Source organism: Ahaetulla prasina, chromosome 3, assembly GCF_028640845.1.
Source record: "Ahaetulla prasina isolate Xishuangbanna chromosome 3, ASM2864084v1, whole genome shotgun sequence".
NCBI lineage: Eukaryota > Metazoa > Chordata > Lepidosauria > Squamata > Colubridae > Ahaetulla > Ahaetulla prasina.
Window position 1 is genome coordinate 21,495,439 of NC_080541.1, and position 24,745 is coordinate 21,520,183.

The window sequence follows — 24,745 nt, forward strand, 5'->3', positions numbered from 1 at the left end:
GCATATGATTCTATCCACTTTCCTATTAAAAATAAAAGCTGAGAAATGAACTTTCCGGCTATCTGGTCAATTTTTCTGCTGTTCTTTTAGGTACATGGATGCCTAACCTTCTTCTGTCTTTTTTCTTGTGATACATTTTATGTACATACAATGTTAATTGGAAGCTGCATCTGGCATAGAATGTGCTAGTATGAAGGTATAGGAGCAGTTTGGTACACGCATTTACACTCAGTGAATCAGTCTCTTGACATGTTTTTGGATGAAATTCAAGGTGCTGGTTGGTCATCCATAAACCTCTCCCTAGTAGAAGGTTTGATTATTTGTGGGTTTGCTTCAGAGATGGGCTTCACATAATTTTGCCACCAGTTCGCCGCGCACCGAAAATGCGAGCGCATGCGCACACATGCATGCTTTGCTCATGCGCCTTCTGTGCATGCGTGTGGCCTTCTGCGTATATGCTTTGCTCGTGTGCGTGGATTGCATGCATGTGAGCAGCTTAGAAAACATGGCTAAATAGGACGGCATAGTGCCAGGGCGGGTGGGGAGGCCCACACGCAGGTCGCCACTACCAGTTCGCGTGAACCCGTCTGAACCGGCTGAATAACCAACCCTGGTTTGCTTGTCTCCAAATATCTCAGTCTGTCCCACAACTACACAATACCGTCTGATGGGACCTGGGATGCATTCTGTCCTGTTATTCTTGAGTCTGTCATTTGCACCTCTATAACTGTCTGGTTCGGTTCTGCAACCCAACAAGAAAAACACAGACTTCAGAGGATAATTAGAACTGCAGAAAAAATAATTGCTACCAACCTGCCTTCCATTGAGGACCTGTATACTGCACGAATCAAGAAGAGGGCCGTGAAAATATTTGCAGATCCCTCACATCCTGGACATAAACTGTTTCAACTCCTACCCTCAAAACGTCGCTATAGAGCACTGCACACCAGAACAACTAGACACAAGAACAGTTTTTTCCCGAAGGCCATCACTCTGCTAAACAAATAATTCCCTCAACACTGTCAGACTATTTACTGAATCTGCACTACTATTAATCTTCTCATAGTTCCCATCACCAATCTCTTTCCATTTATGACTGTATGACTATAACTTTGTTGCTGGCAATCCTTAGGATTTATATTGATATATTGACCATCAATTGTGTTGTAAATGTTGTACCTTGATGAACGTATCTTTTCTTTTATGTACACTGAGAGCATATGCACCAAGACAAATTCCTTGTGTGTCCAATCACACTTGGCCAATAAAAATTCTATTCTATTCTATTCTATTCTATTCTATTCTATTCTATTCTATTCTATTCTATTCTATTCTATTCTATTCTTATTCTGTTTTTCCTTCTATGATCACATATATCGATCCCATCAAGCCAAAAGAAAGTCCAGAATGGTATATGACAGTGATGGCTAACCTTTTTGCCGTCGCATGCCAAAAGTGGGGGAAGCGCAGGGGTCAGGCGCACATGTGCCTACACCCATAATTCAATGGGGCCCGTGCTCCCCATGCTCATCCCTGCTTTTGGCACACAATGGCAAAAAGGTTACTGCTGGGCCTGGTAGGCCTGTTTTTCACCTTTCCCAGGCCTTTCATCCTGAGGCTTTCTTGGAGCCTGGGAGGGCAAAAACGGCTTTCCCAACATTCCTGGAGGCCCTCTGGAGGCCGGAAAAGCCCATTTCCTGACTTCCAGTGGGACAGGAAGGCCTATATTTTGCTCTCCCCAGGCTCCAGAGGCTTTCTTGGAGCCTGGGGAGGGCAAAAACAGCCTACCCCACACCACCAGAGGCCCTCTGTAGGTTAGAAACGGCCCATTTCCTGACTTCTGATGGGCCTGGAAGGCCTGAAATCAGCTGGTCAGTATGTGCATGCATGCTGGAGCTGAGCTAGGACAATGCTTGAGTGCCCACAGATATGGCTCCGTGTGCCATTTGTGGCACACGTGCCATAGGTTCGCCATCATGGGCATATGATCTCCTGCCGTGGGCAGAAGATTGATCTCAAAGACCTCCAAGGTCCCTTCCAGACCTATTATTAGTGATGGCTTCTCTGGATGCCAGGTCAGTAGATGAGGAAGAGCTGACTCCGGAGACTTTGGAGGGGGGTGCGGAGGAGTGTGGGAAGTTGTTGAGGGCCCAAGTCAGGAGTGTAGAGGCCAGGCACATTGAAGAGGTCGCTGGAGGAGTGACCAGATCAGCACCTGGGTGGTGAAGAAAAAGGAGATGCACAGTTGCAGCTGGAGAGCTCAGAGGCCCCACTGGAAACGTTGGATGTAGAAGGTGCACAGCTGCAGCCAGCCAGCAGGGATGAGGAATTCCCTCCTCCATCTGATCTACAGACATGCAGGGCAGAAGAGAGGGAGGCTCAACAGAGGTCAGCGAGGCAGCTCGTGGGGAGGCAGCCTCACTCCTCCTAATGAGCTATACCAATGAGCGCCTATTTAATCAAATGAATGGAGCAGGGGCTTGTTGGAATCTTATTCTACTGCACCAAAGGAATTGGAATTCAATGCCTTTTCTTTCTTTCCCCCCTCTTTTATACCCTTTCCCCTTCCCTTTTCTCTGTTATTTATTTTTGTATTTTTGCATTTTATATTATAAACTCATTAAAAATAAAAAGGAAACAAGCACCCATTCTGCTGTGTGCATGCTTTGCCTTCGTGACTTCAGTTTCCTCGACTCTGGATTGTGCTGTGCTTGACTTGTGTGTTTAGACCTTGGTTTTGTTCATGGATTTTGAACTTCCACCTTGGACTTTATGCGGACTTTTGCTTTTGGATTTGGTAACGTTGTGTAGCGACTGAACAGTGTTGGATTCAATAGGACTTTGCATTGGGTGCAAGTAGAAACCTAGGGGATTAACATCAAGGGTTTTGATTATCACTAAATTCCTTAAAATCCTTGTGTGTGTTTGTTGTGGCCTGCCAGCGGCCAGAGGAGCTGGCAGCAGATTCGGACAGTGAGGAGGCTGGGGAGGAACATGGGCCAGTCCTTGAGTCTGGGGAAGGCTCGGACGAGGGCTCTGCATGGGAGGCAGAGAGCGAGCCAAGGTCATCTGGTAGTTATCAGATGACTCTGGAGTCAGACATCAACGAGGCAGAGGAACAGCTGGGTTGACTTGGGAGTAAGGCCACACCTAGGAATGATTGGCCCCTCCCATAGGACAAAAAAGAGGAGCCAACAGGACATGGGCTTTTGCAAGAAGCAATTAGTTCATTTGGCCAATTCAAGATTTGAAAGTTCTGTTTGTGACTCTGTGCCAAGTTTGGCTTTGCCCTGTGTCTGGAAATTAGCTCTCTAGCAGCGTTCCAAGTGAGATAGGTGGGTGTTGATAATCTTCCTCTGAAAGACTGTTTGTCAAGCCTTGCGGAATGTAAATGAAAGTAATTTACAGTTGTATAAATAAAAGAGGTTTTGCAAGACTAAAATTTTGCTTCAGGCTTTCTAAGGACTAAGGACTAAGCACTGTCAGAATAGTGTTGTGCATGTGGACTAAAATAGGACATTATTCAATGTTCTGTTTTGCTGAGCTACTCTGGAGGGTAGGGTGTTCGATTAATTTTAAGGATAAATTCCAATAAAAATATAAAGGGAATGTAAAACAGCCGAGCTCAGATTTACGAGATTTTGAACTATTGCACACCTCCTTTGTTGTGATAGCAACAACATCAGCAGTAAGGCCTCCTGAAGTGTTGTATGGCAAAACTGCCCATCCAGCAGTTCTAACCCGTTTCTAATTAAACATGTTTTATTTGGCTTTGCAGACACAGCCCTCTTTTGACATGGGATGTGAATTACACAATAGCTTCAACTGTCAAATGTATTCCCCTTTAATAGCAGTCATATATTTGCAATAGGAAAAACAGCACATTAAAACCACTTTGTGAGTTGAATTTGAACCAATCTTCCACAACCAGACTGCAAGCAAAACGCATCCTATTCAATAACCTGATCTGCCATTACGTGCTCTTTGTCTGGTTCAAGTTTGATTTTTACCCCTAATAGCAACTTACGATCATATAACAGAAAACGTGGTATATGAGAGGCATCGAACAATAATCTAATGGTATGATCTTTCCCCACAACCTGAATTGTGAAAAATGAAACAGAGCATACAACTTCAACTATAAAATTGTAAAAACCCTGAAGTTCAGAAGGAGCCAAGAAATTTCCAGAACAATTAAGCACAAACATTTACATAAGCAAAAACAAATGCATTGGAAACATTCTAAAATATTAGTCGTTTTGCTAAAATAAAAACAAGAAGCTTCTTTGGCTTCTACATCTAAAGCTGATAAATAAATGAGTTTATATGATAAATTAGAAAATATGAGTTTAGAGTAAAAGGGAGGGAGGGAGGGAGGGAAGGAGGGAGGAGGGAGGGAGGGAGGGAGGGAAGGAGGGAAGGAAGGAAGGAAGGAAGGAAGGAAGGAAGGAAAGAAGGAAGGAAGGAAGGCTGGCTCTCTTTTGCTTCCCAGTTATAAAAATGGACTGCAGATTCTTAATATTTGTACAAGCAAAACTTGCATCAGTGAACGACACTTAGGATGGGCAGTCCGTCTATTTTTTTCAACTTGCCCCACTAGCAAATTTTTAGATAAAAACTGTTACTGAATAAATCATGTTTCCCTTGCATATAGGCACATAAACTTCAAACACATGACCACAACATTTTTCAGGTTTACTACACCAATGGAAAATGAATTGTGACATTAGTTTGTCATTTCACTGATGGACCTTTTTTTTTTAAGTCACAACAATCTTTTATGAAAACATATTTTTCTAGCAAAGGTATAATTAGTTTCTGATTAGGCAGAACCTAAACACATGAAATATTTGCTCCTGCTACAAATTATTCTTTCAACAGAGACACAACAAGTGGATCCTTTTACAAATACAACAGTATTTGTAAAAGGGTCCACTTCTATTGACAGTTTAGGATCCTTACATGACCTGGCTTGCATGAGTATCAGCATAAAACTTATAGTATTAATCTATTGTGCAATGCTAGTAAGGTTTATTTATTTATTTATTTATTTTATTTGCATTTATATCCCACCCTTCTCCGAAGACTCAGGGCGGCTTACACTATGTCAAGCAATAGTCTTCATCCATTTGTATATTATATACAAAGTCAACTTATTGCCCCCAACAATCTGGGTCCTCATTTTACCTACCTTATAAAGGATGGAAGGCTGAGTCAACCTTGGGCCTGGTGGGACTTGAACCTGCAGTAATTGCAAGCAGCTGTGTTAATAACAGACTGCATTAGCCTGTTGAGCCACCAGAGGCCCAACCCAAACAGGAATTCTATTTTGGATTACCAGAATTCGGGTAATCTCCCAATTCACAGGGTTGCAGTTCTTGAAAGATAAACATGTGCTAGGTCAGGGGTCTCCAACCTTGGCCACTTTAAGCCTGGAGGACTTTAGCTTTGCTGGCTGGGGAATTCTGGGAGTTGAAGTCCTACAGGCTTAAAGTGGCCAAGGTTGGAGACCCCTGTGCTAGGTAGTGCATGGGGAATGGGTAAGGTCAAAGTTACAGGGTAACATGGGAAACCTAAGAGAAACATCCTTGTTTATTTTCCTGAATTAGGAATTAAAAATATATTGTGTGCATGTTTTCTTATTTAAGAATAAAGGTGAATATATTCCTTGCACTTAAAAATAATACTAATATAGCCTGGCCTAAGATTCAGAGGTTGCACTCTGGTACCTGTGAACGATTCTGAGAACCGAACTCACCATCTTTTGGGCCTAGGAAGGGATAGCAATAGCAATAGTACTTAGACTTATAGTGCTTCATAATGCTTTTACAGCCTTCTCTAAGCAGTTTACAGAGTCAGCCTCTTGCCCTCAACAATCTGGGCCCTCATTTTACCCACCTTGGAAGGATAGAAGGCTGATGGAAGGGATAATTAAATCCTGAAATTTGGCAGCCCATGTCAATCCTGCTGAAATTAAGACACCTGGGCATGGTGGACCGTAAAGCAGGTTTTAGCTAAAAAACAACAACCCAGCAATACGAAGTACAGCCTGGGTTCAAGTCCCGAGTGCCACCCAATGGGGTGAGCTCCCGTTACTTGCTCCAGCTCCTTCGAAAGCATGCAAATGCAAGTAGATAAATAGGTACCACTTTGGTGGGAAATAACAGAGTTCAGTGCACCTTTGGCATATAGCCATGCTGGCCACATGACCACGGAAATTGTCTTTGGGCAATGCTGACTCCCTTGTCCAAGAAACGGAGATGAGTGTCGTGTCCTAGAATTGGACATACTAACAGGGAACCCTTTATCTTTACCTGCAATATTAATCATGTCTACCGCTGTCTTTCTTGATTGCATGTATGCGATACATTGCACATTTGCTAAGAGCTTTTATTTCTCCTATAACCATCAGAGCACCAACATTCAATTGTCCGCTGAAGATAGTATTGTAATACTGTGGGATGAGGGAGGGGCGGGTTGTAAGTAATAGACACCATGTTCTTGGGAAGATCAACCTAGCAACTGAAAACATTGGCTGAGCAGAATCCGTCAGCACAATATGTTTCATGCGCAGCTGACATATTTAAAACATTACAACAGAAAAGAACCCCGGGAAGAAAGGAAGGAGAAAAATGTAGGCCACTGAGAAAATTCTGTGGAGCAATGGATGATATTTCGGGGCCCTCCATGCTGTTGGTAGAGAGCTATTTCAGCGTGGGGAAGAAAGCAAAAGATTTCATCTGAAAACGAGGATCAAAGTTGCTGCTGTTTTAACAGAAATTTCTACCTTATTCTCACTGAAGAAAGAATATAAATATATATACACAAAGGCCACTATTGCTATGTCTGCCTCTTGTCGAGCTAGGAATTTTGTTGCATCCCAAACTGATAAATAATCCCTTCTGTAACTGCTCCTAAGAGCTTGGTTCTTAATACTACACCCACTTTTGGGGACATGGGAATGGTGCTGCTGAACCGAGATAGCAGCTGCGATACAATCTCAACATAAACACAGATTTTTTTCCCACCACCACCCCCGAGAGTAAATATACTGTACTTATGGCATGGGTTGGATGTGTGTACATCTCAAGTGCTTTTAGAAAACGACAAAAGTATTCCAAAACATTGAACGCCACTCCTATCTGATGGACAAGTTGGACTCTGCTTGAGATTTGAGCAAAATCAGCTAACATATAGCGGAACTGGTGGCTTCTTTCCGATGCTATAATTTCCATCTTCTTAAAGCCAGGGTGGTGCTGCATCCATAACACACCGTTGTTACAAAGGAAAAAATCTGGAGTAGAAGAGGAGGCATGGAAGAAGAGATAAAAAAAGGAAAACATGTATCAAAGTTTGGCAGTTGTGCTGGTCTTTAATGTTTGTTTTCTAGGTTGCTATTTTCACACAATTAACATTGCACATTGCACTTCTTGAAGCATTCAGTGTTTCATAAACTTAATGTTTATATTTGGCTTACTCCATAGGGAAGGGAGCATGCGCCCACGTGGGTGGTGTATGACCTTTTGTTCTATAGTGGACAAAAATACTAGGTATGTCGATGGAGATTCTCAGTCATCCATGTCATGGTTGTCCCAAAGGTGCTTTTTCAAGAGGCAACTGGACTTTCTGGTTTTTCTTTGAAGATGTTTCGCTTCTCATCCAAGAAACGTTTTCAGCTCCATAGACATTGAGTTGTAAATAGTTTTGGGGGGGGTTGTCTTAAAGGCAGTCCTCACTTAATGACAGGTCTTAACTTCAAAGATATGATAGATCACTTCTAAAATTACTTACAACCCAATGTCTATGGAGCAGAAACAGCTTCTTGGATGAGAAGCAAAAGATCTTCAAAGAAAAAAATGTAAAAAAGATGCTGAGACTCTAGAAAGAGTGCAGAGAAGAGCAACAAAGATGATTAGGGGACTGGAGGCTAAAACATATGAAGAATGGTTGCAGGGACTCGGTATGTCTAGTTTAATAAAAAGAAGGACTAGGGGAAACATGATAGCAGTGTTCCAATATCTCAGGGGCTGCCACAAAGAAGAGGGAGTTGGGCTGTTCTCCAAAGCACCTGAGGGTAGAACAAGAAGCAATGGGTGGAAACTGATCAAGGAGAGAAGCAATTTAGAACTAAGGAGAAATTTCCTGACAGAACAATTAATAAGTGGAACAACTTGCCTGCAGAAGTTGTGAATGCTCCAACACTGGAAATTTTTAAGAAAATGTTGGATAACCATCTGACTGAGATGGTGTAGGGTTTCCTGCCTGGGCAGGGGGTTGGACTAGAAGGCCTCCAAGGTCCCTTCCAACTCTGTTGTTATATTATATTAAAAACCAGAAAGTCCAGTTGCCTCTTGAAAAAGCACCTTTGGAAGAATATTGGGTTGGAATCCTGAAGACCATGAATGCATAAGAGAGAATGCAGTGCAGCGGTTGGAGCAGAAATGCTCAGCCTGTAAGGTGCTAAGGAAGAGGATGTGAAGAACAGGCTGTAGGCGCTTTTGCAAAATGGCAGCCTAGAGGAGAAGGCCTACTCCATGGCAGTTAGAGGGCTCACTACCTAGCCACACTGATGAGCCTTCTTCCTATTTGGTAGTGCTGCTGTCACCTGCTGAGCTCCACAAAGGTGGTAATAAGCAGCATGGAAGAATGACTCACCACCTAGTTTGGGACCCAGAGTTTTGGTGCTGCCTGGGAAGAAGGATTAAAACAGCCCCAACCTCCTCATAACTGGAGAATTTGTCTCTTCGGGAAGGGCTCTCCAACCTTGGTCCCTTTAAGACTTGTGGACTTCAACTCCCAGAGTCCCTCAGCCAGCTTTGTTGAAGTCCACAAGTCTTAAAGGGACCAAGGTTGGAGAGCCCTGTCTTAGGGAACTGAAGGCTAAAACATATGAAGAATGGTGAGAAGAACTGGGTATGTCTAGTTTAATGCCATACATATCACCCTCTTGATGCGGGTGAAGGAGGAGAGTGCAAAAGTTGGCTTGAAACTCAACATTAAGAAAACTAAGATCATGGCATCCGGCCCTCTCAATTCCTGGCAGATAGATGGGGAAGAAATGGAGGTAGTGACAGATTTTATTTTTCTGGGTTCCAAGATCACCGCAGATGGGGACTGCAGCCAAGAAATTAAAAGAGGCTTGCTCCTGGGGAGAAAAGCTTTGGCAAATCTAGACAGCGTACTAAAAAGCAGAGACATCACCCTGCCAACAAAAATGTGTATACTCAAGGCTATGATGTTCCCAATTGCAATGTACTGCTGTGAAAGTGGGTCCATAAGGAAGGCTGAGAGCCAAAGAATTGAGGCCTTTGAACTCTGGTGCTGGAGAAGACTCTTGCGAGTCCCTTGGACTGCAAGGCGAACAAACTGGTCAGTTCTAGAGGAGATCAACCCTGATTGCTCTTTAGAAGGCCAGATCCTGAAAATGGAACTGAAATACTTTGGCCACCTAATGAGAAGGAAGGACTCCCTGGAGAAGAGCCTAATACTGGGAACAATTGAGGGCAAAAGAAGAAGCGGATGACAGAGAATGAGGTGGCTGGATGGAGTCACTGAAGCAGTAGGCATGAGTTTAAATGGACTCCAGAGGATGGTAGAGGATAGGAAGGCCTGGAGGAACGTTATCCATGGGGTCGCGATGGATCGGACACGACTTCACAACTAACAACAACAACAACAACAAGTTTAATGAAAAGAAGGACTAGGGGAGACATGATAGCATTGTTCCAATATCTCAGGGGCTGCCACAAAGAAGAGGGAATCAAGCTATTCTCCAAAGCACCTGAGGGCAGGACAAGAAACAATGGGTGGAAACCAATCAAGGAGAGAAGCAACTTAGCATTAAGGAGAAATTTCCTGACAGTTAGAACAATTAATCAGTGGAACAACTTGCCTCCAGAAGTTGTGGATGCTCCAACACTGGAAGTTCTTAAGATGTTGGATAACCATTTGTCTGAAATGTGTAGGGTTTCCTGCCTAAGCAGGGGGTTGGACTAGAAGACCTCCAAGGTCCCTTCCAACTCTGTTATTCTATTCTATTCTATTCTATAAGGGAGCTGAAAGTGAGTGTGGGTGTGTCAAGAAGGGAGTCAAACCAGGAAGGCAGTAGAGAGGTCTCCACCCCAAAGATAAGCAGTCTTCAGGGAGGAGAAGAAAACTGCAATTCTTGGAGCTGCAAGACTGACTGAGAAGCAGAGCTGAGAACAGGGGAACAAAAAAGACTGACCACAATCTGCAAGCCCACTGCATGTAGCAGCCCAGATGCAGAACTCCAGAAACTAGCTCCAGAAAGAGAGGCCTGTGAGGGCTGGCAGAGAGAGAAGTCTATTTGCCAACCTATAGAGGGGACAAACGTGCAGATAGACTGCCATGGGCTACAGGAGCAGAAGACCCATCAAAATGACTATCATAATTCAGACAGTCATTAAATGAATGGTCATAGGAATGGTGCGGTGGCCTAGAGGTGGAGCTCTAGCCCCACAATCAGGAGGCCGTGAGTTCGATCCTAGATAAAGGCAAATATTTCTCTCTCTCTCTGGGCACAATGAGAATATATCTGCTGAACCAATATCCGCACTGGTGTCAGGAAGGGCATCTAGCCAGTAAACACTCTGCTAGCTCCATTCAGTTGCCCAGACTCCACCCCGCAAGGGATTATCGGGTTGTTAAAAGATGATGATTAAATGAATGGTCATAATTCGAGGACTAACTGTAGTTAAGATTTGGCTGATCACAGAACATCCCTGAGTAATACTCACCGCAGCTGCTATGCTTAAATTATATTCATGGCTATTTAGAAGTGCTCCATGGGTGGTGTTTGAGATTAAATTGGTGGTCTTCAGTGGGTGACTGTGCAAAGATGTTGTTGCAGTTTGCAGTAAGAAGGTCCCAAAGTAGAAGACAAAGACGGCTGCGTGGTAAAGAAAATCCTGGGAAAAGCAAAAATGCAAAAATAAAAAATTGAGAAGATCGAACGTTTGCAGGAATAAAATGATTGGCTGTGCAAAATAGATTATGTCCCATGTCATCACATTATTCTTATATGTATAAAAGGGTTTAGAAGTATTTTTAGCAGGACTCCCAGTTTCTGTAACAGCTTCATTCCCTATGCCATCCATCTGATAAACTCGCAAGATTCGTTTTTCTTGCCATGTACATGTATACATCCTAACTAGACTATGTTGTTTTTCTGTGTCATAAAATAAGATGTGGGTATATGCGTAGTTCTCTCTCTCTCTCTCTCTCCCTCCTTCTCTCTCTCTCTCATTGGCTGAAGGTTGACTCAGCCTTCCATCCTTCTGAGGTCGTAAAATGATTTTTACTGCCAGATTGTTGGGGGCAATATGCTGATTCTGTAAACCACTTAGAGAGGGCTGTAAAAGCACTATGAAGCAGTATATAAGTCTAACTGCTATTGCTATTGCTATCTACCTATCTAGTCATGTTTTATGTAGTGTATATTGGAGGTGGTGACCCTTTGAGAGCTGTATGCAGTGAAATTTCATTTTAATCTATGCACATTAGTGTACATTCAAAGTGACAATAAAGTTATTCTAACTCTAAGTCTAATCAATGGAACCCAGAACATGTTATTCATGTCTGCTCTTACAGGATGGAAAGAAGCTAAAGTCCATCAAGTAGCTAGAATTAAAACGAGGACTCCAGCTTCTGTTAAAGATAGAATGAAGGACGGAATGTCTATGGAGATTCTCAAGGTCATTGTTGCCCCAAAGGTGCTTTTCAAAAGGCAGCCGGACTTTCTTGGGTTTTTCTTGAAAACATTCACTTTTCATCTAAGAAGATTCTTCTTGAGAATCAGCTTCTTAGATGAGAAGCAAATGTTTTCAAGGAAAAAAACCATGTACATGTATACATCCGAACTAGACTGTGTTGTTTCTCTGTGTTATATAATACATGTGGGTGTATGCATAATTTTGTATTAATCTATTAGTTAATTTTGTCATGTTTATGTATTGTTTTTTGGAGCTGGTGACCCTTTGAGAGCTGTATGCAACGATAATTCATTTTAATGCATGCCAATTAGTGTACGTTCAAAGTGACAATAAAGTTATTCTAAGTCTAAGTCAGAATTAATTTGCAGAATTTTTTTGGCCTCAGGGCTGGGATTACAACACGATATTCAAAAGTCCGTCATTCCTGTGGTCCTGTCCCTAGGTAAAGGTAAAGGTTCTCCTCGCACATTTGTGCTAGTTGTTCCCGACTCGGGGTGTGTGTGTGTGCTCATCTCCGTTTCTAAGCCGAAGAGCCAGCGCTGTCCGAAGACGTCTCCGTAGTCATGTGGCCGGTATGACTAAACACCGAAGGCGCACAGAACACTGTTACCTTCCCACCAAAGGTGGTCCCTAGTTTTCTACTTGCATTTTTTTATGTGCTTTCGAACTGCTAGGTTGGCAGAAGCTGGGACAAGTAATGGGAACTCACTCCTTTACGTGGCACTAGGGATTCGAACCTCTGAACTGCCGACCTTCTGATCGACGAGCTCAGTGTCTTAGCCACTGAGCCACCGTGTCCCTAGCCACTAAGCCACCATGGTCCTGTCCCTAGGCAACTGTTAACCAGGAACGATCCCACTCAGTGTTGGAGGCACAAGATGGGCAGAAGCAATTGATCTACGGAGACATATTTTTACTGAAAGGAATGCATAATGTAATATTATCAATCTCGGGGTGATTCTGCCGTTCTCCCTTCTGCCTGCAGTTCCCAAAGCTGAATCGAAAAAACATGACTCTCCTTTAAGGCCAAGCATAGAGCAGATGCAATTTTTTTTAAATAAGAAGAGCTCTTTAAGTCTACCCATCAAATTTCTACCCCTGTATGAGTGGTTTGTTAGTCTTAACTCTTGGAGATGGCAGGTTTTGGGCAACATTTTCAGACGTGTCAGACAGGACAGCGGGGAATGGAAGGATTTATATTCCTTGCAGACAGCTGGACATTTGCATCCTTTTAGAGGGTCATTGAAGCACTTGGAGGTTTATCTGTGTCCTCAGGGTCCCCTGTGTAATGCTTCTGATTCTGTAGTCTGCAATTTTTCCTCTGGAAATCCATTCCTTATTCCCACACCATTTAAGGGTATCTACCCCAAATTTATAGTGACCAGACGTCCCGCTTTTGGCGGGACAGTCCCGCTTTTTAATAATTTGTCCTGCGGCCCGCGGCAATTCCAAAAAGTCCAGATTTTTCCCCCCCACTCCCATTCTGAAAATAGGAGGCGGCAACGCAAGAGGAGGAGGTGGAGAAGGGGGAGTGGCGGAGAAGGGAGAGGGAGGAGAGACGCTGCTTGACTTCACCCGAGAGGAAGAGAAGAGCGGAGAGGAGAACCGAGGAGAGCCGAGCCTGCCTGGAAGAGCCGAGAGGAGAGTGGAGAAGCAGCAGCCGCTCCTCCTCCTTCAGGCAGGTGGCAAGACTCAGTGCGCATGCGCAGCCCCCCCCCATCAATGGTGTCCCGCTTTGCCATCGCTGAAATCTGGTCACTTTACCCAAATTGGATAGCTAAAAGTTTTTAGATGTTCAGTTATCTCCTAAAAAAAGCACCTTTGGGACAACCACGACCTGGACGACTGAGAATCTGTACAGATTTTCAGAAGTGGCATGTTATTTGCTCCTTCCTCTTCCAAAGGCTAAGAGAAAGTGACTGCACCAAAGTCACCCAGCTGATTTTATTTCTAAAGCAGGATTAAAGCTAGTTTGGTCTAAAGGCTACGGCACCAGGCTATGAGTTTAATCTGCAGATCAGTGTATCCTTGGGATATAATTATGTACAACAATGGGCCTCTGTGGGCCTCTGTGGCTCAGACTGGTAAGACAGTCTGTTATTAACAGTAGCTGCTTGCAATTACTGCAGGTTCAAGCCCCACTAGGCCCAAGGTTGACTCAGCCTTCCATCCTTTATAAGGTAGGTAAAATGAGGACCCAGATTGTTGGGGGCAGTAAGTTGACTTCGTATATAATATACAAATGGATGAAGACTATTGCTTGACATAGTGTAAGCCGCCCTGAGTCTTCGGAGAAGGGCGGGATATAAATGCAAAAAAAACAAACGAACAATGTTTTACAACACAGAAGATTGATACCAAAATTTGGGTCAATTTATTTTCCAAAGCACCAGAGGGCAGGACAAGAAACAATAGATGGAGACTAATCAAGGAGAGAAGCAACCTGGAATTAAGGAGAAACTTCCTAACCGTGAGGACAATTAACCAGTGGAACAGCTTGCCTTCAGAAGTTGTGAGTGCTTCATCACTGGAGGTTTTTTAAGAAGAGACATTCACTTGTCAGAAATAGTATAGGGCAGTGATGGCTAATCTTTTTGCCGTCAGGTGCCAAAAGAGCATGGGGGGGTCACGTGTGTGCGTGCCCACACCCATAATTCAATGCGCCTCCCCCCGCACATGCGCACGTGACACATGATGGCACGGTGGGCCCAGGTAGGCCTGTTTTTCATCCTCCCCAGGCTCCAGAGGCTTTCTAGGAGCCTGGGGAGGGTGAAAAGGGCCTTCCCCACCCCCCCGAGGCCCTCCGGAGGCCAGAAACAGCCTGTTTCCCAACTTCCAATGGGCCTGGAAGGCCCAAGAATCAGGTGGCTGGTGCACGCATGCGTGCTGGAGCTAAACTAGGACACTGCTCGTGTGCTCACAGATATGGCTCTGCATGCCACCTTTGGCACGCGTGCCATAGGTTCGCCATCAGGGGGATAGGGTCTCCTGCTTGAGCAGGGGACTGGACTAGAAGATCTCCAAGGTCCCTTCCAGCTCAATTCTATTCAGAATACGGGAGAAAATTATGTCAGGAACAAACAGACACCAAACTTAGGGATTTTCAGGTGGATTTTTTAAAAACCAAAACCAAAACCAACGTTGAAATGCTCAAGATACAGCAGCCCTGACCAGGGTCATTTTAGGTTTCAATGTTCACTTTAATACCGAGCGATGGATCTTTCCTTGTTTACTGTGCAAACAAAAGGCAGAATTAAAATTAACTCGTCTTGTGAGTTTGCAGCTTTCCGGAGCAAAGGTGCCCTTGCAATCCTTCCACTCAATCCCAAAAAAGAATAAACAAAAGAAAGCCAAAATCCACAACAAAGGCATCAAGAGAACACACAAGCAAATCATCGTGAAATTCCATCTTTACAAGTTCGTATGCACGTACAAACATTAAAAAACAACAACAAAACACAGCAGTAAGCAACAATTACATTAATGGAATTGCTCATCCTGTGGATTTATAGCATGGATAATTCTTTTAGATTTGGGCCTGTATATTCAGCAATTCCTCAAGTAGCTCCTTACAATTGCCATTCTTAAAAGCAGTCTCGGCTTCTTTCAGTACTTACTGTAGTCTACTCTATACTCACAAAAACAGTAATTCAAGAAAACTTCCAGGTTAGATAAAACGTACATGTAGAACATGCAGAAATAAGTCATTCTTTCATCAACCATCTAGATTTTTTTCCAGTTTTGCAATACTTAGCAGCAACACATTGGGCAGCGACAAATCATTTCTAGCAATGGGTCTTCTAAAACAAAAAGACAGCCTGTCATTTATTAAGAATACAGACAGTCTTTGAGTTATGACTTTAGGCTTAGCGACCATTTGACATTATGATGGATCTCCTCTCAGATTACTTTTGACCAGTTATGATGGCTGCCTCCACCCCTGAGATCATGTGAACACGTTTTGGGTATTCGGCAACCAGAGTATTTGTGGCACCCTATAGTCACATGACTACAATTTATGATGTTTGCCGGAAACTGGTGTTTACTTTAAATTTTGGCAAAAAAAAAAGGCACATTGCAGACAATTAGAGAGTAGTTGAGGCCACTTGGAGGTTATATTCTGTGACACCTATAAAGCTCAACGAATCCCGCAAATGACCAGCTGTTTGCAAGGAGTATAAATCCTTCCACCATTCCCCACCATCCAGTCAGAGCTGAAGAAGCTTCTTGGATGAGAAGAGAAACGTCTTCAAAGAAAAACAAGAAAGTCCAGTTGCCTCTTGAAAAAAAAAAGCACCTTTGGGCCAATTATGACCCGGATGACTGAGAATCTCCATAGACATTTCAGACACGACCTTCCCTAATTCTCATGAAGCTAAAGGGAGGGAGGGAAAAAGTAAATTAGGGACATTCAAGATTCTGTAACCTTATAATAAAAATCATATTAACATTCATGACTTTGGTTTCCTAGGAATGGCTGATAGCATCTTTCCAGGAGAGCTGGGACTGCAGTTGATGACAAGGAATTATCATCTTTAACTAGAAAAATGCCAAGTGTTCTATTGTTGGAATGTCTGGTTGCAAATTGTCAGACTGGACCATTCAGAAATGTTCGACAAGTGGTTCTGTCTCAAAATATATGGTTCATGTCGTGTCCCACTCCTCCGCTGACGGCCGGTCAGGGAAATCCGAATCAGGCTTGCCTCTGCAGCTCTGCCCAAAGTCCTAGCAAAGTCCTCAGAGCAGGCAGGAGACCAGTAAGTGACTTCAGCAAGATAAGTTCGACTTTGCCTGACTCAGAGACTGCCAGAAAGCAGATCCTTTATATAGGCCATGGGGTGTGGCTCCATGACTCAGCACTCATTAAGGCCTGCCCCTCCCTTCCTTCTGTTGCCAATGCCTATCCAGTCTTCTGATGCGAGGGTCACTCCAATCAGCAGCTGTTGGAAATAAACCTTCCTCAGGCTCACATGCTGTGAAGGAGGGGGAGGGGTCTAGCTGCTCCGTTTGCCTGGGCATGGAGCCAGGGCTGGGGCCGGGGGGTGCTCCCTCCTCTGCAGCTTGTCTGGGCATGGAGCCAGGGCTGGGGCTGGGGGGTGCTCCCTCCTCTGCAGCTTGTCTGGGCATGGAGCCAGGACTGGGGCCGGAGGCATACATTCCTACGTGTTCGGGAGCAGAGAAGAAGGCCCCGGCTGCTGTGAGAGCGGGCAAGACACAACAGTTCAACTCCTTTGGAGTGTTTCATGATGGGAGTATTTTGTATATCCTGCTCATATTACTTATCAAAATTGGATAACTTCCAAGATACTTGGACCACCTAATTATGGGGGAAGCTGCAGCTATGACAGAATGGCAGGGACGACCTCGCATTTAATTTACAGGAAGTGCAGCCAGTTGGAGAAGACTGATACAGTATATGACAAGCAAGCTGAAATCAAACAAGATCTTTAAACACTGATTGACTCCTTACATCGCACAGAGCCATAGTTAGATTTAATGAAGGCTTGGGCTGCCAATCTGTGGCTGCTGAGTTCAGACGTCACATTAAGCCATAAACTATGTTTTGCAGAACAGAATGGCTGGGTTAAATAACACTCTACAGGTAGCGTAGTCCTTGACTAATGACTGCGATTGGAACCAGAATTTTTGCTACCAGTTCTCCAAACCACCTACCACCATCGCTACCTGACTGGGCGATCCAATCTGAACCGGGAGCATTTCACCCCTGGTTGAAGTCCTCCAGGCTTAAAGTTGCCAAGGTTGGAGACCCCTGGTTTACAGAATCAGCCTCTTGCCCCCAACAATCTGGGTCCTCATTATACCGACCTCGGAAGGATGGAAGGCTGAGTCAACCTTGACTCAGGAGGTTGTGAATTTTATGACTTTCCTGGCCCTGTGATTAAGCAAATCACTGTAGTTGTTAAGTGAATCCTATGGTTATTAAATGAATCCAGCTTTCCCCCCCAATGACTTTGCTCCTCAAGAGCCAGATGGGAAGGTCGCCACTGGTGATCCTGGGACTCCTGGATACTGCAACCGCCATAAATAACATTCCAGTTGCCAAGTGCCTGAATTTTGATCATGTGACCATGGGGATGATGCAATGGTTATTAAGTGCGAAGTCCAATCAAGTCACTTTTTTCAGGGCTGTTGTAACTTCCAACGGTGGTTGTAAGTTGAGGACTAACGATATGCCGAAGCAAAATAAATCACCTTGTAGTTTTGTGGCAAGTATAAATTCATTCCTGGAAATCCCTCTGACTTGTTCCCAGTTTTTTTTTTTTTTAACTTGCAGCCTTTTTGCATGCTTACCAAACGGTTCCAGTCGATGGCAATTCTCTCTCGATAGCTGAAGAGAAAGACCGAAAGGAAGGCGATGGAGGTGAAACAGGCCGTCACCGATACAAACATCACCCAGCCTTGTAGCAGAGGCAAAGGAACCTTTGTAGCCGCTACTAGGATCCATACAAGGGCTCCAAAAAGCTGTAAGATAAAAACATGTAAAGAAAAGGTAAGGAAGCATACATGCACATATGCCTAGGACTCTATTCCTTTTTCTGTCAAAATTATACAGAGTATAGGGGAAAAAATACCAAGTAAAAAAAAAAAAGTCAAAATAGGGAGGAAAAGAGAATTGACTAGTGTTGTGACTCCAGCCCCCGAACCTGGCCCCATGCCCGGAAGTCACTTGGAGCCGGGCCTGCTGCCAGAAAGTGACTTGGACAGTGAGGGGGAAGGGCCATCAGGACTTCCTCGGGAGCACCGGCTTCCCTGGCTCAGCTCCAGGAGCCAGAAGCAGGCCAGGTGAAAGAGATAACGAGGCCTCCATCCCCTGACTCTTTCCCACCCCCAGGCCACGCCTGCAGACCCAGCTGATGGCAATCAGGCTTGATTTCGTAGGCAGGAGACGAGGGAACAACAGAAGCAAGGGTGGAGCAGGCCTAGGAAGTGCTGAGTCATGGAGCCACACCCCACAAGATATAAAAGGCAGCCAGAGCTGCTGTGTCTCTTTGTAACAGGCAAATCTACTGATTGACTAGAGCTGAAGTTTGTGACTCACCAGCATCGTGGAAGATAACGAGGGCTCTTGGCAGACGCTGGCTCTTTTGTCGCCAGAGCTGATAGTGCCGGCTAATTAAGCCATCATTCGGACAGAGGCGGAGGAGGACAGAACAACTACATATAGCAGGGATGGCTAACCTTTTCCGAACCGAGAGCCCAAAGCATATGCGCCCCCCCCCCAAGGTGGTATTCACCAGGTTCTGACCAGTTCTGGAGAACCGGTAGCGGAAATTTTGAGTAGTTCGGAGAACCGGTAAATACCACCTCTGACTGGCCCCACCCACATCTAGTCTCTGCCTCCTGAGTCCCAGCTGATCGGGAGGAAATGGGGATTTTGTAGTAACCTTCCCCTGAATTGGGGTGGGAATGGAGATTTTTACAGTATCCGTCTGCCATGCCCACCAAGCCACACCCACCAAGCCATGCCATGCCCACCAAGCCACGCCCACAGAACTGGTCGTAAAAAAATTTGAATCTCACCACTGCCCCAACCCCCCAAATGCAATGCATGCATGGTCCCCACGCATGCACCCCCATGCATGTATGCCTGGCCCCCTGCATTTGCCCTGCCCCTGTGCATGTGCAACCCCCCACGCCCCCATGTGCCCCCACAATCCCCCCCTGCATGCACGGGCCACCCACATGCACACGTGCCCCCAACACACGTGACCCCCCTGCACATCGTCCACCCGCCCACGCATGCGTGGAAGAGACTGGAAGACCAGCTGGCCAGTGGGAGGTGCACGCACTTGCGCAGCGGAACTGAACTGGGGTGACAGCTCACGTGCCATCAGAGAGGGCGCTGCATGCCACCTCTGGCGCATGTGCCATAGGTTAGCCATCACGGACATATAGTATAGTTTAATACACTGATACAATTCATTATACCTCTCTCTGTCTGCAGCATATTCTTGATTTCATCGTGTGCATATAACTCTTCATACGTTTGTCTTTCATTCTTTAAATTGCTTGTCTCTGTTTTTCAGGGACTTATCAATTTTGTCCAGCCATGACTTTCTTCCCTGTCATCTTCCTCTCAACCCATTCATGATGAAACACTTTTTTAAAAAATTAAGGCTGAAATACATAGACTCTAATAAGTTCTGTGCACACTTTCCTAAATACAGCACTGTTAAGTATGGAGTTACTTATTGGACTAATTCTGAATGCTGCAATCATCATCAAGAAATCTGGCTGTAAACTTAGCCTTACAGCTTCTATTTTTTGTTGGGTTGCTTTTCTTGTACGAGTCCTTTTTATATATCTCTTTACTGTATTTTACTTCCTTTCTTCGGTCTATAAATTACAGCACTTCTCAAATTTTCCAACTGAGCCAGGACTCTGTATGATCAAGGTTAATGATAATAATAATGTATTAAATTGATATGCTACCCAATTACCAGCAAGGTTGTGTCTCATGTAATAAGACAAGGTTGCATCTCATGTAATAAAAATTTGAGGTCTCTCCTGCAGACTTAACAGGAGTACTCCAGATTTTTGAATGCCTAAATTGGATATGCACTATTGATCACCCCTGTAAAAATAAAAATCTGGAAATGAAGTATGCTATCATTTGCCAGAAAGCCTTCAGCAATCTGTCATCTTTTCAGAGTGTTCAGCTTCATCTGGTAATGGTATAGGGTCTCCTGCTTGAGCAGGGGGTTGGACTAGAAGACCTCCAAGGTCCCTTCCAATTCTATTATTCTATTACGTCCTACAGTAGTGGCCAAAATTGTGGAAACCTTTTGTGAAAAGTGTATTTTTGATGTTTGATGCCTAGTAACACCACTTTTTTTGGCGTTTCAAGATAATCCTATTCCACTGCTGGAAGGGCCTGCGAAGAGCCCAGACCTTAACCCAGTTGAAAATCTATGGAGCCGACTAAAGAAACTTGTTAGTCAGAAGCGACCCAGCAATAAAACCCAGTTAATAGAAGCAATCATTCAGCCTTGGTTTCACATGATAACAGCTGAAGAACTAAAAGACATTCACTCCATGTGAAGACATTGTATGGCCATAGTTAATGATAAAGGTTACCCAACTAAGTATTAAGTGACATAGTGATATTTTTTGTATATCTCATTTTTTCTATGGTCACAATTTTTGTATATCTCATTTTTTCTACGTGTTTCACTTTTCTTCTTTATACTGTAATTGCTATTCTAATAGCAAATCCTTCATAAAAGTTATTGCATTACATTCTTGATTGAATTATCTTTCCACTGATACATTTTATGGTACTATTCCAAAACAAAGTGGTGTTATTAGCTAGTTTTAGAAAATACACTTTTCCCAAAAGGTTTCCACAATTTTGGCCATAACTGTATGTTATAAAATCTGTAGCCAACAGAGCAGAGGTGAAATGCTCCCGGATTGGACTGGATTGCGCGATCTGGTAGCGATTGTGGCCGGTGGTTCGGCGATCCAGTAGCGACGGAGGAGCAAAGCTCCGCCTACCCGCCCAGGTGTCATTTCTTTCTGGTTTTAACCAGGAAGTAATGTGTTTTTTACCTTCTGTGCATGCACAGGTCTGCGTGCACATGTGACGCATGTACATGCGCACTTCCGAACGGGTAAGGAAGGTAACCCCTGCAACAGAGCCAATGATCATATTGACTAGGAATTGTGGGAGCTGAAGTTCAACACATCCGGAGGACACTAGATTATAGAGTGCTGTGATAAAAATAAATCAGCTCTAAATCATTGGGTTGTTGCTGGTCAGTCCTTCTACTATAACAAAAATGCTCCTATTGAGCAGAAGGCAGATAGTCCTCGTTTAGTGACCACAATTGGGACCAGAACTCTGCCATTAACTGAAGCAGTTGCTACATGAAACCACAATTGTGCTTACCATCTTATTTTAGCTTTTCTTTGCTCTACAGCAAGGGTCTCCAACCTTGGTCCCTTTAAGACTTGTGGACTTCAACTCCCAGAGTTCCTCAGCCAGCTTTGCTGGCTGAGGGACTCTGGGAGTTGAAGTCCACAAGTCTTAAAGGGACCAAGGTTGGAGACCCCTGCTCTACAGACCTGTGAAGGTCACATATACAAGGACTGGTTGCAAAGTTATTTGTTAATCACTGTTGTAATAATGAACAATTATTATCTGAGACAGTCTCTAAACAAAGACAACTTATACGTTTGTTTGGAAAATATACGCAACTCACCCACCCACCCAAAAGACCCCCACAAAACCAAACACTACTCAGAAAGAAATTATATGCAGATAAATGTCCAGGACTTGTGTATCTTTAAATTGCCAAGTCATTCTGCCGTAAATCTTTTCCTGTCATTTGCTTAGAAAATCAATACAATTTCTTTTTTAAAAAAACCCAAGGTGTTAAAACATTTAAAAAAAAGAAATTTAAAAACACAACAGTGTTGCTACTAGACAAAAGGGTTGATTTTTATACTGATTTTTCTTTACCCTATCATGAAGAAATTAATCTGATATAAAGGTAAAGGTAAAGGTTCCCCTTGCACATATGTGATGGTCGTTCCCAACTCTAGGGGGCAGCGCTAATCTCTATTTCAAAGCCGAACAGTCAGCACTGTCCGAAGACTTCTTCATGATCATGTGGCTGGCATGACTAAGTGCCAAAGATACACGGAACGCTGTTACCTTCCCACCAAAGGTGGTCCCTATTTTTCTAATTGAATTTTTTTATATGTTTCGAACTGCTAGGTTGGCAGAAGCTGGGACAAGTAACCGGAGCTCACCCCGTTACATGGCACTAGGGATTCGAACTGCTGAACTACCGACTTTTCTATTGACAAGCTCAGCGTCTTAGCCACTGAGCTACCGTGTCCCAACCGCTGATATACTGGCTTAAAGGTTTATTTCAGCCAAATAAGCGTGTTGGGAAACTAAGGAGTTTAAATTAACCACATATTCCAAATCTCATTCTATTCAATGGTGTTGTTTGCCTGAGTATGGAGACTGCCTTTTTGATGGGAAAACGAACAAGATTTTATGGAATTAGAAATCGTGTTCCAGCATAGATATCATACGGAGATGAATCCAGCTTCAATCTCTGACATCTGCACATAATAGATCTAACAGTGATCTCGACCAGAGGTCTGAATGCAATGATTGAAAGTAATTAATCTCATCTGTCTTAGGGCATATAAGAGAGAAATACAGAAGGGTTACATCAAAATAGAAGAGCATTGCTTTCCCCCCCCCTTTTTTTTTTACAGCTATGCCTCTGTGTCCATGTAATGATTCATATTCCTGTTGCCAAGACAACATTAGTATGATGCCAGTTCCAACGCCAATTACTACTGCAAGCCAATAGTTAGTTAGTTTTGGTTGTTTCAGCCACAGGGACGTGTCCTTCGCATCGCCCGGCTATGGCAGTACAGTTTTGTTAGGGCACATTGCCTGCGCTACGGCAATGCTGCCAAATCACACGCATAACATCCCAACACTATGGAGCCATTCACGAAAAACCAGTGCAGGCATTTGAAACAAACAAAAGAGACAAAAAGAAAAAGAAAAAAAGAAAGAAAGAAAGAAAAAAAAAAAGGCTCTGCTGCCAATCACAACAGTTCTTGGCTCTGGATTAAAAAAAAAAAAAAAGCTTGCAAGGAGGCTGTAAGTATATTTGGTTGAACCTACCGGTACTTACAATCTCCCATAGCCACGGGAAACCCGGTTATGCAAGCCTGTGTTCCCATGGAAGGCTTTCAACTAGTTGAATGGAATGGGGCAGCCATGGAACTATCAGAACTATCTGAATACCTGCTTTATTTTCTATTTTTAATGTTTGAAGAGGGCTTTGGTGTTCCCTGACTTATTGGGATGATGGAGGAACTGTAGTTGAAGGATCAGCATAGAGGGGACACCAACAGATTTAACAGAATAACAAGAGTTGGAGGTCTTCAAGTCCAACCCCTGGTTCAAGCAAGATACCCTATACCAGTGATGGCTAACCTTTTTGTCCTTGTGTGCCAAAAGCGTGCATGTGCGCACGACAGCACAACCTGCGTGCCCAAACTCATAATACAGTGTACGCATGATGCCCCCCTGTGGATGTATGCACCACCACCAACCCACAAGCTCCCACTGCCCCCCACACATGTGACCCCCCCTGTGCCCATTTTGGGCCTAGCAGGTCTCCCTGAAGCCTCCTGGGACCCAAAAAGGGGCATGGGAGGCGCACTGGACTCCCCTGCACCTCATTTTGGGCCTAGCAGGTCTACCTGAAGCTTCCTGGAATCAAAAAAGGGGCGCAGGGGCCCCCACTCCACATGCGCAGTGGAGCTGAGCTGGGTGACGGCTCGTGTGCCCACAGAGAGGGCTCTGCCTGTCAGCTGTGGCACGCGTGCCATAGGTTCGCCATCATGGCCCTATACCATTTCTGACAAGTAGTTACCCAGTAAGTAAAGGTAAAGGTTCCCCTCGCACATATGTGCTAGTCGTTGCCGATTCTAGGGGGCGGTGGTCATCTCCATTTAAAGCCGAAGAGCCAGTGCTGTCTGAAGACGTCTCCGTGGTCATGTGGCCAGCATGACTAAATGCCAAAGGCACACGGAACGCTGTTACCTTCCCACCAAGGTGGTCCCTATTTTTTCTACTTGCATTTTTACGTGCTTTCGAAACTGCTAGGATGGCAGAAGCTGGGACAAGTAACGGGAACTCACCCCATTACACAGCAGCACTAGAGATTCGAACCGCTGAGCTGCCAACCTTTCGATTGACAAGCTAAACGTCCTAGCCCCTGAGCCACCGTGTCCCGCAGCCTCTTCTTAAATGCCTCCAGTGATGGAGCACCCACAACTTCTGAAGGCAAGCTGTTCAGCGGTGGGTTGCACATTATGTTACTACCGGTTCGCCGTGTGCGCGCACGCTCGCTTCATGCATGCACATGCCTGGTTTGCATGCGTGCCTGCCTTCCACGCATGTACCCGGCCTTTTGCGCATGTGCTTTGCTTGTGTGCGCCTTCCGCAC

At 44.4% G+C, this 24,745-nt stretch overlaps 1 protein-coding gene across 1 annotated transcript in view; it reads right to left on the minus strand.

Moving 5' to 3' along the window:
• Positions 1 to 3,828: 3,828 nt before the first annotated feature.
• Positions 3,829 to 24,745, minus strand: part of MAL2 (mal, T cell differentiation protein 2) — a 33,935-nt gene continuing 13,018 nt past the window's right edge. Inside the window, exons 2-4 of the mRNA XM_058174932.1 lie at positions 18,045 to 18,215; positions 10,758 to 10,928; positions 3,829 to 7,294 (exon numbers count right to left, since the gene is read on the minus strand). Of these exons, the coding sequence (XP_058030915.1) occupies positions 7,223 to 7,294; positions 10,758 to 10,928; positions 18,045 to 18,215 (414 nt within the window). The 3' untranslated portion in view covers positions 3,829 to 7,222. The remainder of the gene's footprint in view (positions 7,295 to 10,757; positions 10,929 to 18,044; positions 18,216 to 24,745) is intronic.